The sequence below is a fragment of the Rhinolophus ferrumequinum genome, chromosome X (genome assembly GCF_004115265.2).
Source record: "Rhinolophus ferrumequinum isolate MPI-CBG mRhiFer1 chromosome X, mRhiFer1_v1.p, whole genome shotgun sequence".
In the NCBI taxonomy this organism is placed as follows: Eukaryota; Metazoa; Chordata; class Mammalia; order Chiroptera; family Rhinolophidae; genus Rhinolophus; species Rhinolophus ferrumequinum.
This window is the reverse complement of record NC_046284.1, coordinates 89,888,907-89,904,020: the sequence shown is the minus strand read 5'-3', so window position 1 is coordinate 89,904,020 and position 15,114 is coordinate 89,888,907. Positions and strand designations below refer to the sequence as shown.

Here is a 15,114-nt window from a genome sequence, read left to right as displayed (position 1 = left end):
CCTGGCTTGTAGAGTTTCTACTGAAAAAATCTGATGATAATCTAATGGGTTTTCCTCTGTAGGTTACCCTCTTCTTTTCCCTGGCTTCCTTGAGAATTCTTTATTTGTTATTTTTTTTTGTAATATTCTGGGAAACTATTCTTTTTTAAAAAAAATTATTGTGGAATATTGGGGAACAGTGTGTTTCTCCCGAGCCCATCAGCTCCAAGTCATTGTCCTTCAATCTAGTTGTGGAGGGCACAGTTCAGCTCCAAGTCCAGTCGTCATTTTCAATCTTAGCTGCAGGGGGTACAGCCCACCATCCCATGCAAGAATTGAACCAGCAACCTTGTTGTTGGGAGCTCACGCTCTAACCAACTGAACCATCTGGCCACCGTTATTTGTTATTAATTTTTGATAGCTTCAATATAATGTGCTTTAGAGAAGGCCTGTTAGGATTGAGGTAATTAGGTGTTCTGTTTGCTTCTTGGATTCAAGGATCCAGTTCTTTCCATAGGTTTGGGAAGTTCTGATCAACTATTTGTTTGAATAGACTCTCTGTGCCCTTCTTCTTCTCTTCTTCTCTGGTATACCCATTATTCTTATATTGCTCTTTCTGATGGAGTCAGTTAGTTCTTGTAGAGTTCTTTCATTTCTTGTAACTCTCATGTCTCTCTCTTGTTCTATCTGTTTCATTCCCAGATTTCTACATTCAATCTCACTAATACTTCCTTCCATCTGTTTAGTTCTATTGCCTAAGCTGGCTATTTGATTTTTCATCTCTTATTGAGTTTTTCAGCTCCAGAATTTCTATTTCTTTTTAGTTTCAATCTCTTTGGTAAAATATTTATTTTGTTCATTGATTTTATTTTTGAGTTCATTAAATTGCCTGAGTTTTCTTGCAGCTCGATGAGTTTTTCAGAGCTGCAATTTTGAATTCTCTGTCATTTAAGTCACATATTTCCGTGTCTTTAAGTTTACAAGTATTTTCTGGAGATTTCAAAATTTTCTTTATGAGCTGCCTTGTTACCTTGGTTATTCATGACAATTAATGGATTTTTTCTCTTCCTGGGCATCTATGGAAGTGAATTTTGCAGCGGGTTGATATGAAGAGACTTTCCCAATAGGTAGTGCAGGAGCATTTTATTTCCTCTTGTGCTGTTGTGGTTTCTCACATGGTAGGAGATTTCCTGGGGTAGATGGGCTTCTCCTCTGTGACCAGGTGGCCTTGGTTTCAGGGCACCACCCTCATGGGAGGATGTGGTGGGTAATTGGGTTCTGATCCTCTGAAATCCCAGTGCTGCCCCTGTAGCTAGATGCAGAGCTGTGAGTCTCAGCATCCCTGAGTGTCCTTGCTGTGATCAGCTGGGAAAGGTGGGGGCAGGGTGGGCTGGGAAAGGCAGCAAGTGTGTTTGTGGCTTTGTACTCTTCCAAGTAATAGTGACTGCCAGACCACAACTGCCTCATCCCTATAGATCCTCCCTTGTCTCTGAAATTAGCCACACTGTGTATCTACCACTCAGGAACTGTCTGTCCAGTTCTCAGGGCAATAGATATTTTGCTCTTTAATTTGACACTGCTACTGTTTTTCTGTGGCTCACTGCATACACTGGGAGGGTGTGGGGGAGGTGTGCTCTGAGAGGTTGGGTGGAGTTGGCCAGGCTCCGTGGCTTTGTTTTCTGCCTGGCAGTGAGGGCTGGTAGACTGCAGTTGTTCCACTTCTGTATTTTGTCTTTTCCCTGAGGTTTCTGCCCTGATCATTGGGTTCAGCCATATTATATGCCAGTCCTTCAGGCAGAATTTCTTGGGCCACAGAGAGTGCACCTGCAGTCTCAATTCTCCCCTCTCCCAGGATCGCAGTGAGCTTCAGGCTGTGTCCCGCAGCCCCCGTCTCTGCACTTCACTCTTCCCTCATCCCCTGTTTGCCCTGATTTGCCCACTTCAGATGTTTGGATCTGATCTCTCAGATGTATTTGTGTGTTGCATAGGGAATCCTCTGTTGAATTATAGCTGTTCTATTTGTTGTAACTTCACGGGGAGATATGAAGGAGCACCCCTTATGCTGCCATATTTCTGATATCACCTGTTTAATATTTTTAAAGAACTCTATGACATAGCTACTAATTATCATTATCTCATTGTATGTATGAGGAAATGGAGGCTTGGAGAAATGTATGGTGACTTGCAAGAGCCACATTGTTAGAAAATAGCAGAGCTAGGATTTGAACTAAGTCTATCATATGTCAAGACCTCTGTTTTTATCTTCTACGCTTTGCCCAGTATATCATCATCACTGGTTAAGAAAGAGTGCTCATATGCTACGCAAAAAGACAGAAGTGTCACTGCACTTGGCTTCTAAGAGGGGCAGTTTGTTGTTACCCTGACAAAAATGCCATAAGGGAAGCACTGTCAACATGTCATTATTCATCCTATCCCAGGTTTCCATTATATTAAGTAAGGGATGTGAATGTCCAGAGCTAACACCCATGCTCTCTATCTTAGTTAACACTATACACCACCAGGCTTTTTATCAGAAAGCCAAACGGGCTGGCTTGAATTTGTGTGTTTCCCTTCACTGGCCCTTACTGTAGCCATAATATAGCCATAAAAAAGGAATAGAAAATAGAAGGGAAGATATTATAGAATATTATAATACTGATGATAATACATGGAATAATCTGGAGTGATCCATAGCCAGCATGGGCTGGAGAACATAAGGGTATTCAGGAAGGGTTCCCTAAAAAAGAAAGTAAATTTGCTTTTTCCATGTTCATTAAACAATGCTGTTTTCGGGGAGGATGAGGGGATTGGAGGGCAGTCGGTGACCACAGGATGGCCACGGGGTTTGAAAATTAATCTGGGGAACGTAATTTGGTGGTTACCAGAGCGTAAGGGGGTTGGGGGGTGGGGGATGAGGGTGAGGGGGATCAAATGTACGGTGATGGAAGGGGAGCTGACTCTGGGTGGTGAACACACAGTGTGATTTATGGATGATGTGATACAGAATTGCAAAACTGAAATCTATGTAATTCTACTAACAATTGTCACCCCAATAAATTAAAAATAAATAAAAAAAAAATAAATAAATAAAAAAAAAGAGTAAATTGTGCTAAGTAAATCGATTAAAGAGATTACTTTGTGAAGGAGGTCTCCATAGATGATGCATTGAATGATGCTACTGAGCTAAATTATGTACTGAAACTGGAGGCTCAAATAAAGTAACAAAGAGAAAAAAAAAAAAAAACAATGCTGTTTTCACCACAGGTTGGCTTTTTTCAAACAAAGGGTACTAACTCCAAATTGGAAACCTCTTGGACAGAGACCTGGCCAAATCCTAGAATTAAATATTGGAAGAGAGAATAAAGGCCTAGAGAATTAATTGTGCTAACAATTAGAATGTAAAAATGTAAAAACCAAGAATTAATTTCAAACAGAGATATTTTTTCCTCCACTTTTCATTTGGAAATCTTCCATTGAGAGTAGGGAGGGAAGCCCAACAGCTAGAGCAGGAAAATCCCTGCTCCTTCTTTTGCAGGTGAGATAATACACATTCATGGAAAAACATATTTTCCACGTGTATTTCTCATGGCTTGGTAGAGTAAAGCATCGCCTTATGTGTTTTTCTGCTTTACTGCTACAATCAGTTTTTCAGTGTATCCGGAAGGAAAATTCTTTAAGAAATGTGTTTATTCTACACTAAAGTTGTACTGTCAATACTGTTCTCTGTCTTCCATGTGGAAATGGAACATTTTCTGTATATTTCCAGGGCCATGATGATAAAATTCTTTGCAGTATCCCAAATGTAATAGATCTGAAGGGTCAAGGGAAGCCTTGCGGGCAGGTAGTTCTTGCACAGGCTGGGAGTTATGTCACTAAGATATTCTGTGCTTTAGTTTCTACCCTACAAATTGTAGCTAATGATAAGAAGCTTGACACGTGTCCCTGGGAAGGAATAAAGATGAAAAAGGGTGTTACCATGTCACCACTAATGCCTGATACAATGAGGTTTATCTTGCTTCTCTCATGTGGTCAGGGGCAGGTGAGTGTCCTTTTCCTCCCCACACTCCATTGCCTAAAGGCATTTTCCTGACACACCTTATGGGATTGAGCATGAAATTTACCACTCTGTGGTCAGAAATCTAATCACATCACAAACCAAAAACAAAAGCAATGCTCTGATAAGCTTTACTCTGTTGAAAAGTTAAGTTTTATATTCCTGAAATGTGTTATGTGAGGCAAAGAATCCTATCTACCATTCTGATTCTCCATTCCTTCAATATCACCCAGAGCCCAGCCATGCAGAACTTTTCCCAGACATTCCATGAACTTGTAGGATTTTAAGCATTTACTCATATAGTTCCATCTGCCTGGAGTGCATCACTCAATAGCTTTTCTTTGCCTCTACAATCCTCAGGTGGTATTGGTATTATGAAGCCTTTTCGGATTTCTTTCTAGGTAAGGACAGCCTGTCCTTCCCTGGGTCCCCATGGTATTTGTATGCCCCTTTATTAGAGTACTCACCATAGCACAGTAGAGTCAGTGTTTGATATTCTCTTCTCTCTCCATTCCCACCCCAACTCCCAACACTATCAGCTCTTTCACATCAGAGAGGGCTTTTCTCATATCAAAGTTTTCAGCACAAGTCTTGGCAAACGGTTGGCACTTAGCCAAAATACGCTGAATGAAACCATTACTATTGACATGTTCTACACTCACCACATCCAAAAATTAACTTAATGACCCAGTAGCTAATCAGGTGGTGCCCTTTGGCCCCATAATATTCTCATAGATGATATTTTGCTATCTTCAAGAATATGAGGAAAGTACTACCCAAAGTCGTTATGTATCTTCTCACAGGTAGGTTTTAATCCTTCTTTGACTAGTTTTCAAGGACAGATTGATTGGTTATTTACATTTACTCACACCCTCTCTTAATTACACTCTCAAAAGCCTTTTACTAACTACTCTACATTTGCTATTTTGTTTAGATTGAGCTCTTGGCATTAAATTATTGCTTGGTTTAGCATTACTTCCATAGTCATAATAATTACTGCTATACCATTAATTCACACCTTGCTGTTATCATCAAATACAATTAACTAAACACCAATGAGTCAGTCATACTTGGATGCAAAACACTGTTAATGCTAAAAATCATTGAATTATGCATTTTGAATGGGTCAATTGAAAGGTATGTGAATTATAAAGCTATTAAAAATTACACACTGATTATTAACATACTGATTATTGTTGATTATGTGCCATCTTGTGCTTTCTTATACACCTGCTAAGAAAACTGAGGTCCAGAGAGGTAAAATAACCTATCCAGGATGACAAAGTTGGTTATTGGTAGAATCAGGAGTGGAACCCAAGCCTCTTCACATTCAGTCTAGAGCTCCCTTTGCTTTCTAATACTATACCCATGTTGGCACTTACACAGATCCATTTGAGGAAGTTTTACTGAGCTCTAAACTCAGTATAAAGATACTTTTTCTGACAATATGAGTGAACCCTCTGACTATCTAAATTCCTATTGTAATGCTGCAACCTTCTTTGGTTACATTGATTGGGATTGCTTCCTGAAAGGAATTAAGAGTGACAGGTACCCTCATGATGCAGAATTATAACTTCATTCATGAGATTCACAAGATAAAAAAAAAGTGGGGATTTTTTTTTTTTTTTTTTTTTTTTTTAGCATTTCCAAGAAACAGGAGTGCTACATGATGAACCTGTTTAGAGTTTGGATTCAGGCTCAGGGCATTTCAGTCAGAGCTTAGCACACTTTTACTATACCTTCCATATTGAGTCATGATCCCAGGGGGGAAGTAGGTCGTGTAGCAGCCTCCTGAGTACTGCTCCTCACACCAGTTCATCTCTTCATAGTGCACTGGCTGCAAGGCAGAGTGACAAAAGCCTGAAGGAAACTATCTATTCTAGAATAAATCAAACACAGTCCAGTAAGCTTCTGGATGAAGTAGAGCCTTATAATCCAGATGTTTTTAGATATATGTCTTTGGGCAGATAAATGCCCTGGTAATACACTTTTAAGAAATTCTGACTTCAGAAAGTTTTCTCAGTTGGTGCACTCACGTCTCAGGTACTGTTTATAAACTGCAATTGTCTAGTTCCATTTTTAAATTGGTTTTAACTATTAATAAGTTTTAGTGCCTAATGGTTTCAAGACAAGTTTAAAAAAGAATTTATGCTTCTGGAGTAGTTGGAGCAGGAAAAAGCAGAAAAACATGTCTGTCAAGGAAAAGGGATGAGAAGATTCATGTTTTTGGTGAAATTGAGCTTTGTTGAAGGAAGCTAAACAGACAAATTAATGTTTTCATGAGATGAAGACAATTCTGTTGATATTACTGGTAAACAACTATTGGTCTGAAAAATATGTTTTTTGCCATGAACAGACAAAGCATTATATGAGATTTTTGTAAAGCTTGAGCTCTTTGTTAAAATAACTAAACATAAACATTATCCTTACACATGATTTTGAAAAGATAAAATCAACATGACAAGTTTTGAGAGGAAAAAATATTAGTTTAAAAATAGATTTTGAAAAAATGTTTTGTGTAAAAAACTTGCAATCACATAGGACTTTTGGATAGTCACTTGTAATGCATCCTATTTACAAAGCACTAGACCCTGCCTGAGGGGTGTAAGTTGCTCCAGGCCTCTAGTATTCCCAAATCTCATAGCCAGCCGTCTTCCCTCTTTGCATCTGAGGGGACAACCACCTCATGAGCACTCTTTTCTGGTTGTTTCCTGCTAATCAGAAGGTTGGACTTCATTTTTCACCTTTTCTTGCTCCCAGGACTTGCTTCTTTTCAGACAATAGATAACAAAGCAGGAGTACAGCAAGTGTCCACAAGGATAGGACCAGCTCATTTTTATCATCAGCAATTAATCATCCACATCCTTGTTAGGAAAAAGAGACTTTCTCAAATTAAAAATGATCAATTTTTTTGGAAATTTGAGAACAACTTCTTTCCTCTCCAACTAAGGTTCAACAAACAACTACCTTATAAGTTGTCATAAGAATTTCTATTATAAATTGCTTCAGCCTGAGAGTATCTCAAAACATAACTTCAAAAAAGCTGGAGTATCTACCAGGGTAAAATTGCTTGAACCACATTTTTAAACAGAAAACCCAGTAATTTTTAACAGATGTTAAATAAGTTTCCTTAGTGTATATATAATTTTGGTTTTGCTACTTCACTCACACTACTCTTGAACTTAGAGGCTATACTTATATTTAAACTTGCTAAATGGTATATGAATGCAAAAAAATGAAACAAAACACATTTCTCATTATTATTGTTTTTCTCCAAACCAATAAATTATTTATTCTTGTTCATTTGCTGAGAAAGAACTTCAAAAATCCTTAAAAGCATATATTTCACCTATATCAATGAGTAGCAACAAATTTTTACTTGAAAAGAATGAACAAAAATGACAAATTCAAAATTCAAAAGCCACAACTTGACTAGGAGAAAGCAAGTCACTGCAAAGTTGAGCAAGATAAGTGTTAGAATAAAGATTAAGCCATGTAGCTGCTCAACTAGGTCATGGTGCACACTGCAGAAATTTGGATTTAAGAGGCTTAACAAGTTAAACATTCTTAGATCCCTCATTAGATTTTTCTCACGCTTTAACTGCTCATTTGTACAGCAGTCTCCATTGCCTTCAAATACTTCATGGACAACTGGATTTAATAATCACTTTCAAAAGATGATTTAATCCATGTCAAAACATAAAAAACCCAGCAGTCTGGTAAATGTAATGAGAACACCAATTTATTGCTTTAAATATTGATGAGGGAGGCAGTTATGGCTACTGGTTATGAGCACATTGGGCCCTCTACCATCAAACGTCCTAACTCACTGCCTCCCTACTCCACCTTCACCCCTCCTTTGACCATCTGTGGGGTACTACTAATGTAACTTGAAGATCAGTTTCCTTAGGCTGCTTCCAATGGTGTCTAGGATACTCAGCTGACAGGGCTCACTTTGAGTCAATCAGCATGTCTTCCCTGCACCCCTAATGTTCAAGGGTAAAACAAGGCAAAAAGGGATGTGCAGAAGTGGGGCAGGCCACCCTGTGTTTACTCTCAATGCAGTGGGGAGTGGGATGGGTGTTAGGAAATTCTTGTATGCTTGTATGCTTGTTTATGAATACAAATGAGGCTCTGGTTTCTACAAGATCAACAGAGAAGTAGAAAACTCTTTTCATCCCCATCCTGGCTGTTAGGATGTAGAATCCCACTATGGGTAGCAGAAGCTCCCCTCTTTTTGCACCTGACAGAGCTGAGAGCAAAATGGTCCAATGTCCTGCTCCAGGAAGAGTTGTGAACTCAAAGACAAACAGGGTACCACCTGAAACACAGCAGTGTTGCAGGGTTCCTGAGCTGCCTCCAGCACATCTGGGGTCCATACTCTTTGGGAAAACTTATAAGTTGACCAACCCTGTGCAGACCCCTTCAAGAATATATCAGGGGAAACATGAGATCTAGGGCCCTACTTATGAGCCTATTCCTGCTAGCTCCTTGAGGACAAAGCAAGATCTCTCTCCCTTAGGATAGGGTTGTGAGCAGTCTTACCTGCAAAGCTTCTTTGGAGCCTAAAACTTTTGCGTAGAGCTCACAAAGTTTATTCAACCTATGGGAGAAGGGGGCGGGGAACAAAAGTAAATATGAAGGAAGTGAAAGAAAAAGTGAAAGAGGAACCTATCCTCTCATTCAAAAACACTCTGTGAGCCATTGCTTCCACTGGACATTTCATTTCAGTTTTTCAAAACAAGCCACTTTGTTCTATTTCAAATGTCTTAAATCTATGGGGTCATAAATAAATTTAAAGAAAATAAAGTGATGCATTTCTTGAATCACTGGGGTCACCCGGCAATTTGTCCATTTACTTAAAAACAATTGTGTATCTCTTAAGTGTCAGTCAATCTGCTCAGCACTGGAGATTTTGGGAGGGTTAAGACCTAATTATAGCTCACCCTTTCCTTCTCCTACCCCACTACAAAGCAATGGCCAGAGTGGAAAGAGGAAGGAGCAGGAAGAGCTTTGAATTCTGCTTCTGCCTCTTAACTACCGTAAGGTCTTGAGCAGGTTACTTAAGCTCTCAGAGCTTTAGTTTTATCAACAAACTCACATGATTTTTTTCATTAATGATGTAAAACAGTGTGGTCCCAGCAGCACACTGGAACTTGTTATAATTGCACCCGTCCCCAAGTAAATTGTCAGCTCCTGAGCTATATCCATTTTTGTGTTCTCAGGTGGTATGTGTATTATGTATTCTCCCATAGCCCCTTGCATGGTATCTTCTGTACAATAAACTCAATAAATGTTAATTTTAATATTTGGTTCTTAAGTTATAAGCACTGTGCCTTTATACAAGACACTTATAATTAATATAACAGACACGTAGTATTGGGAACACTCATATTATTAGGCAATATCTATCTTAAAAAAGTTAAGTAAAACTGACAGGCAAGCAGGCAGAAAATTTTTTAAAAAGGAGGAAAAGAAGAGAAGGAGGGGAAAGGGTTTGGGAGGGGACGGGAAGGAGGACAGAAGTAGAGGACGGAAGTAAGGGAGGATGGGAGGGAGGGAAGAAAAAAGAGGCACTTTTTTTCTTACCTTTCCTCTTTGGTAAGACGTGCCAGTTTTCTGGCTTTGTTGGCAAGGATAAATCTAAAATATACAAACACGAAAAAGAGGGGAAATTAGTTGCTGCTTTCATCTTGGCTTTATTTCTATAGCTGCATTTGTGCACAAATTAAAAGTCAACCCAAAGAAACAAATTATACACCAGCTTGTTTATGTTCAATGTTTTACTATTTACATGTTACATTCCTGACACTAAAAGGCATCTTCTACCTTTAGAGATTCAAGGGACTAAAGACAGAAGACTGGCCATAATTTCTGCCTAGGGCAATACTATGACTGGCCCACCTCCCCCTATATGGCTGGTGACTGATAGGAATGAACCCTGAGCCTTTCAAATTTCATCCACCCCCTGCCCTTTGGTTGTATCTCCACAATGGCATCTCCCTAGTGCTCAGCCTTCTAGAATCCACCTCTATTCCTAGCCCTGTGATTGCCTTCAACTTCACAAAACTGTCTTTGATCTCCTCCAAGACACTCCCCATCTGTGCTGGTCTTCCTTGCCAAGCTGAGGATTGGGCTGGTCTTGGCTCCTCTCTAGTGGAACTTGGAAAATCTCAACATCCCACATAAATACCATTGATGTCCACACAAGCCTCCTCAAGAAGCCCTCTCACTAAAACACTCTAAGTCAATTCTTCATATCATGGTTTCACAAAAGACAGCTTACCAAAAGTTTTCAACCCCTAGCACTAAATATAAAGCAAAAACTTAATATAACAAATTTAAAAATGTTATTGGTGTTCTAATTCCTTTCTAAATATTTATTCACTGAAAGACACTATTTAAAAGAATTTTCCTACTATTGGATTTAGAGAATAATGCCATTGGGTAAAAAATTATTTTAAAAATGTTTGGGGCACATTTATTAATAGTTTGGGAATACATAGCCAACACTAAATAGCATTCACACCACTATAACTGTGCTTTACCCCATTATGGCGGCATAGCTGCCATCAGGTTTAGTATCATCCAATGTGTAGGCAACTGGAGCTTCCTCTTCTTCAATAATCATGGTTCCACAGTAATCTGGAAAACAGCAAAATGGTAGAAGATATTCATCACCCTACCAAGCTATCCATAGTGGTTACAATGAGCACACATTTTTCAACTTGAGAAGCCCAAAGGCCAAATATAAGATATTATATTCTAAATATATGAAGGCAAAACAAACTGATGTCAAAAGGAAGGCTAAGTAGCCAATATTTTGTGAAAAAAAATCAAACTGTAAGCCCCTCTCTGCAAAAAAATAAAGCAATGTGATACTATACACTATGCATTAATCCAGGCCACCATTTAGTGAAATCTTATTTCCCTTGCCGCTAATAGTTGCCTCTTCTATTTCTTCCTTTATATAAAAAAAAATCAGATAAAATCCAAAAATGTGTAAAAGAAATACGAGTCCATAACTGTAAAATAGAAGAAAATGAACGTTCACATTTTATGGGGAGCCACCTAGTCTATATTAACTAGTTCTTGATTATCTGGAGACATGGGCAGAGAGGACATGGTGCTATTGGGTAAAAAAATATTTTAAAATCTACAGAGTTCCAAACTCTCACTTCAAAGATGACCTCCAGAACAACTTGGGAAACAATTTCAGCTTATTCTGGACAAAAAGCTTCTCTAATTCCCCTCCTGAACAAAATACATGCAATTTCAACAAAAGACTGACAAAGCAATGGTGACAATGTCAGGGCAGAATCTGAAATGTTATAATATCCCATTACAGTGCACCACTCCTCTTCCTCTATCACTTACTTGCAAATTGAGGTTGTTTGAACAAAGTTATGGTAGAAGACTTTGGAACAAACATTGTAAAGAAAATCCAAAAAGAGGGTTTCAAAATGAGGGAGAAAGAACTTTGAGGGTATGGACTGCCCCAAACTGTGTAGTAGCAAACATCTCTGTAAGCCTTTTTTACCTGCACTTGCATCTGTCTCTCCTCCCATGCTCCTCCCCACTGCACATCCACGAGAGTCAAAGTCCCAGTAAGCCACTGGGTTGAGGGGTGCTTGCATGCCCCTCAACTGTGTTGGGGCAGGAAAAACATTGAGAAAAACTGAAATGTGGGAAGGAGAAATGTTTAAAGTTCATCCAAGAACTCAAGAAGATTTAATAATATAAGAGAAACAGCTAAGGAATCACCTGTTAGAAGACAAGAAAGAGAGGAGACAAACGGGACAGGATGTGATAAGAGAAAAGAGAAAGTGCACACTAATTATGTGGGGGTCAGCTGGATCGGATGGAGAGATAGCAGAGGATACCAGGCTGTCCAGGGCAGAGGCCCTGCTTTTTGGGTAGCGGGATTCCTTGGACACATCTTTCCCAATGCAAAGCTGGCCTCTGAGCCAGCTAGGTGCACTGGGCAAAAGTGAAAGCGCAAGTGGAAGAGAGGAGTCATGTTCATGCTAGGACAAACCATGTGGCACCAGTGGCATTTCTATTATTTGTAGGTAGAGAGCTCAGGAGCCCCGCCTATGCACACAGGACTTCTGTGACCTCCAGTTAGCTTGGTCCTGCCTCACTCTTAAAAGAAGAAGGAGCATTCAAGGACATCTGGACATTTAACAAAGTCCTTAACAAGAGCAGCAAAGACAAAAACAGTAACAAACAAGAAGGAACTCTCAGTAAAAAAAGACAAGGAGTAGAAGAAATTTCCCTCAAAGTAGCAAGTAACATCCTCAGGGAGAAAAGAGAAGGCACTGTAGCTGTGGGAGGTGATAAAGAGGAATATTAAGAATATTATTTGGTGAGAATGCAGATTGGTACAGCTGCTAGGGAAGGCAGTGTGGAGGTTCCTCAAAAAATTAAGAATAGAATTACCATATGACCCAGCAATCCCTCTACTGGGTATATACCCCCAAAATTTGAAAACATTTATCCATAAAGATATATGTGCTCCGATGTTCATTGCAGCTTTATTTACGGTGGCCAAGACATGGAAACAACCAAAGTGTCCTTTGGTAGATGATTGGATAAAGAAGTTGTGGTATATATACACAATAGAATATTATCCTGCCATAAGAAAAGACGAAATAGTGCCATTTGTGACAACATGGATGGATCTTGAGATGATTATGCTGAGCGAAATAAGTCAGAAAAAGTCAAGAACCATATGATTTCACTGATATGTAGTATATAAAACTGAAAACAACAAACGAACAAGACAAACAAATGAAAAAAAACCTCATAGACACAGACAATAGTTTAGTGGCTACCAGAGGGTAAGGGGGAAAGGGGGGGGGGTAGATGAGGGTAAAGGCAATCATATATATGGTGATGGAAGGAGAACTGACTCTGGGTGGTGAACACACAATATGATATATAGATGATGTATTACAGAATTGTACACCTGAAATCTATGTAACTTTGTTAACAATTGTCACCCTAATACACTTAAATATATATATATATATATATTTGGAGCCCAGTGACAAAGACCAGTGGAATAGAATTGCTCCAGAAGAACCCCATGTATATATGAGAATTTAGTAGGGTGAAATCATCATAAACACATTTTTTTTAATTAAAGTTTATTGGGGTGAAAATTGTTAGTAAAGTTACATAGATTTCAGGTTTAAAATTCTGTATTACATCATCTATACATCCCATTGTGTGTTCACCACCCAGAGTCAGTTCTCCTTCCATCACCATATATTTGATCCCCTTTACCCTCATCTACCACCCCGCTTCCCATTTACCCTCTGGTCGTAAACGCATTTTTAAAAACTGATACACCAGGAGAAAATATTTGCAACATATACAGAAAAAAAATTAACAAGCAAGAGATAAACAGGTAGTTTACAAAATGATTTCATATAGCCCCTATGCTTTGCTAATGATAAAACTTACAAATTACAGATAAATGAAATATTTTTCCCTACTGATTGGCATAAACATATTATTAGCTGGATCTACACAAGTCAATTGACTTCATAATTCCACTTTTATAAATTTAACAAAAAGAAATGTTCCTATACAAATCAGAACTATATGAAGTCAGTGGTTTATTGCAGCATAGTGTGTAATAGCAAAAACTTGGAAATAAATCAAAATACCTATCAACAGCATACCTATTGGGTACATTTTGATAGAGCCATAAAGTGAAATTATGTTTATTCAGTTGTTGAAATGAGGTAGATTTCAATGTACTGATGTGGAAAAATGTCTATGGAATACTGCTAACAGCAGAATGCAAATTTCAGTATAATATGTATCATACTTTTAAAACATAATGGTTTTGGGGAAATATATAACATTTATTAATATATATGTCTTTAAATACATATTAAAGAATATGTATAACATTTATATCCAAATGTAATTTTTATAAAAATGTTATATATGTCTAACTACTATGCTATACACCTGAAACTAATATAAAATAATACTGGATGTCAACTGTAATTGAAAAATAAAAAAATAAATGAAAAAAAATATATATATATATGTCGGTATACATGTACACATGTATTTAAAGTATTACCTATATATACAATAACTCTCTAAGGATAAACAAATTTTTAACAGTGGTTCCCTAAAGGTAGGGACAATAAGAGAGGGACATTTTTCTTACAGTTTTATTTTTTTGAAAGTTTTGTAGTGAACAAGTTTACTTCTGTAATTTTTGTAAAAAGCAGGTATTGCATCTGTCATTTTTAACAGAAATTTATATAAATTAGATTTAAGAGAAAGTATAAGCAGTGCAGATGAGCAAAAGCAAGGAAGACTGAAAGGATTCAAGACATTGGTCGCAGCCTGCTCTCTCCAAGTAAGTGGGGAAGGGAGAAAGGGCTGAGGTGGCCATGATGCTCCCCCCATCCCTGCAGGGACCCCAGGAGGGTGGGATACAGATGGTGAAAGTGCTGGACTTAGGATGGCTTGGTGAAAGGCCAGCAAAGAAGAGGGGTCCCTCTTTGCAAATTCACAAAAATGTTACACACCAAGAGACTGGGAAGCATTTCCTGGGATAATCAATCTACAAGCAATAAGAACTGGCTAGGGCTGTCTGTATGAAAATGCAAAAAGTTACCTTCTCTTTAATAACCTAAACCATACTGCACTTATAAAACAAAGCAAAGCAAAGCAAAGCAAACAAACAAAAACACTGAATGATTGGCTGCTGAGTGCCCAATATGTGCTAGTCACTGTGCTAGGCTGTTTGGGCTGCAAAATTCACCCCCTTTTGTCTGGTTAGCTCAATACCCCCTGAGCTTTTGTGTTACTCGTTAATCACAGTGTCTTCAGTAGTGGCAATGACAGTCTGACACGATACAAAGACCCTGTTATAAGAGTCAGCTTCATTAGATTTTATTCCCTTATTGAATCCTTCAAGATATTGTTATTGAATCACCTATCAATGTAATAGGAATCACTGGATATGAGTTTTGCTACAAGCTGTACAAGCTGTAGCCTCCCCCCTGTTGCTACAAGAGCCTCGGGAACCCCAATACTGAACTGAA

The 15,114-nt window shown here is 38.4% G+C and overlaps 1 protein-coding gene across 1 annotated transcript in view; it reads right to left on the bottom strand.

The window, feature by feature from the left end:
* The window catches only part of MAOB (monoamine oxidase B), a 161,618-nt gene that overhangs the window by 9,646 nt on the left and 136,858 nt on the right, over positions 1-15,114 (bottom strand). The window contains exons 9-12 of the mRNA XM_033115752.1: positions 10,582-10,678; positions 9,623-9,676; positions 8,579-8,636; positions 5,773-5,870 (exon numbers count right to left, since the gene is read on the bottom strand). Coding sequence (XP_032971643.1) covers positions 5,773-5,870; positions 8,579-8,636; positions 9,623-9,676; positions 10,582-10,678 — 307 coding nt within the window. The remainder of the gene's footprint in view (positions 1-5,772; positions 5,871-8,578; positions 8,637-9,622; positions 9,677-10,581; positions 10,679-15,114) is intronic.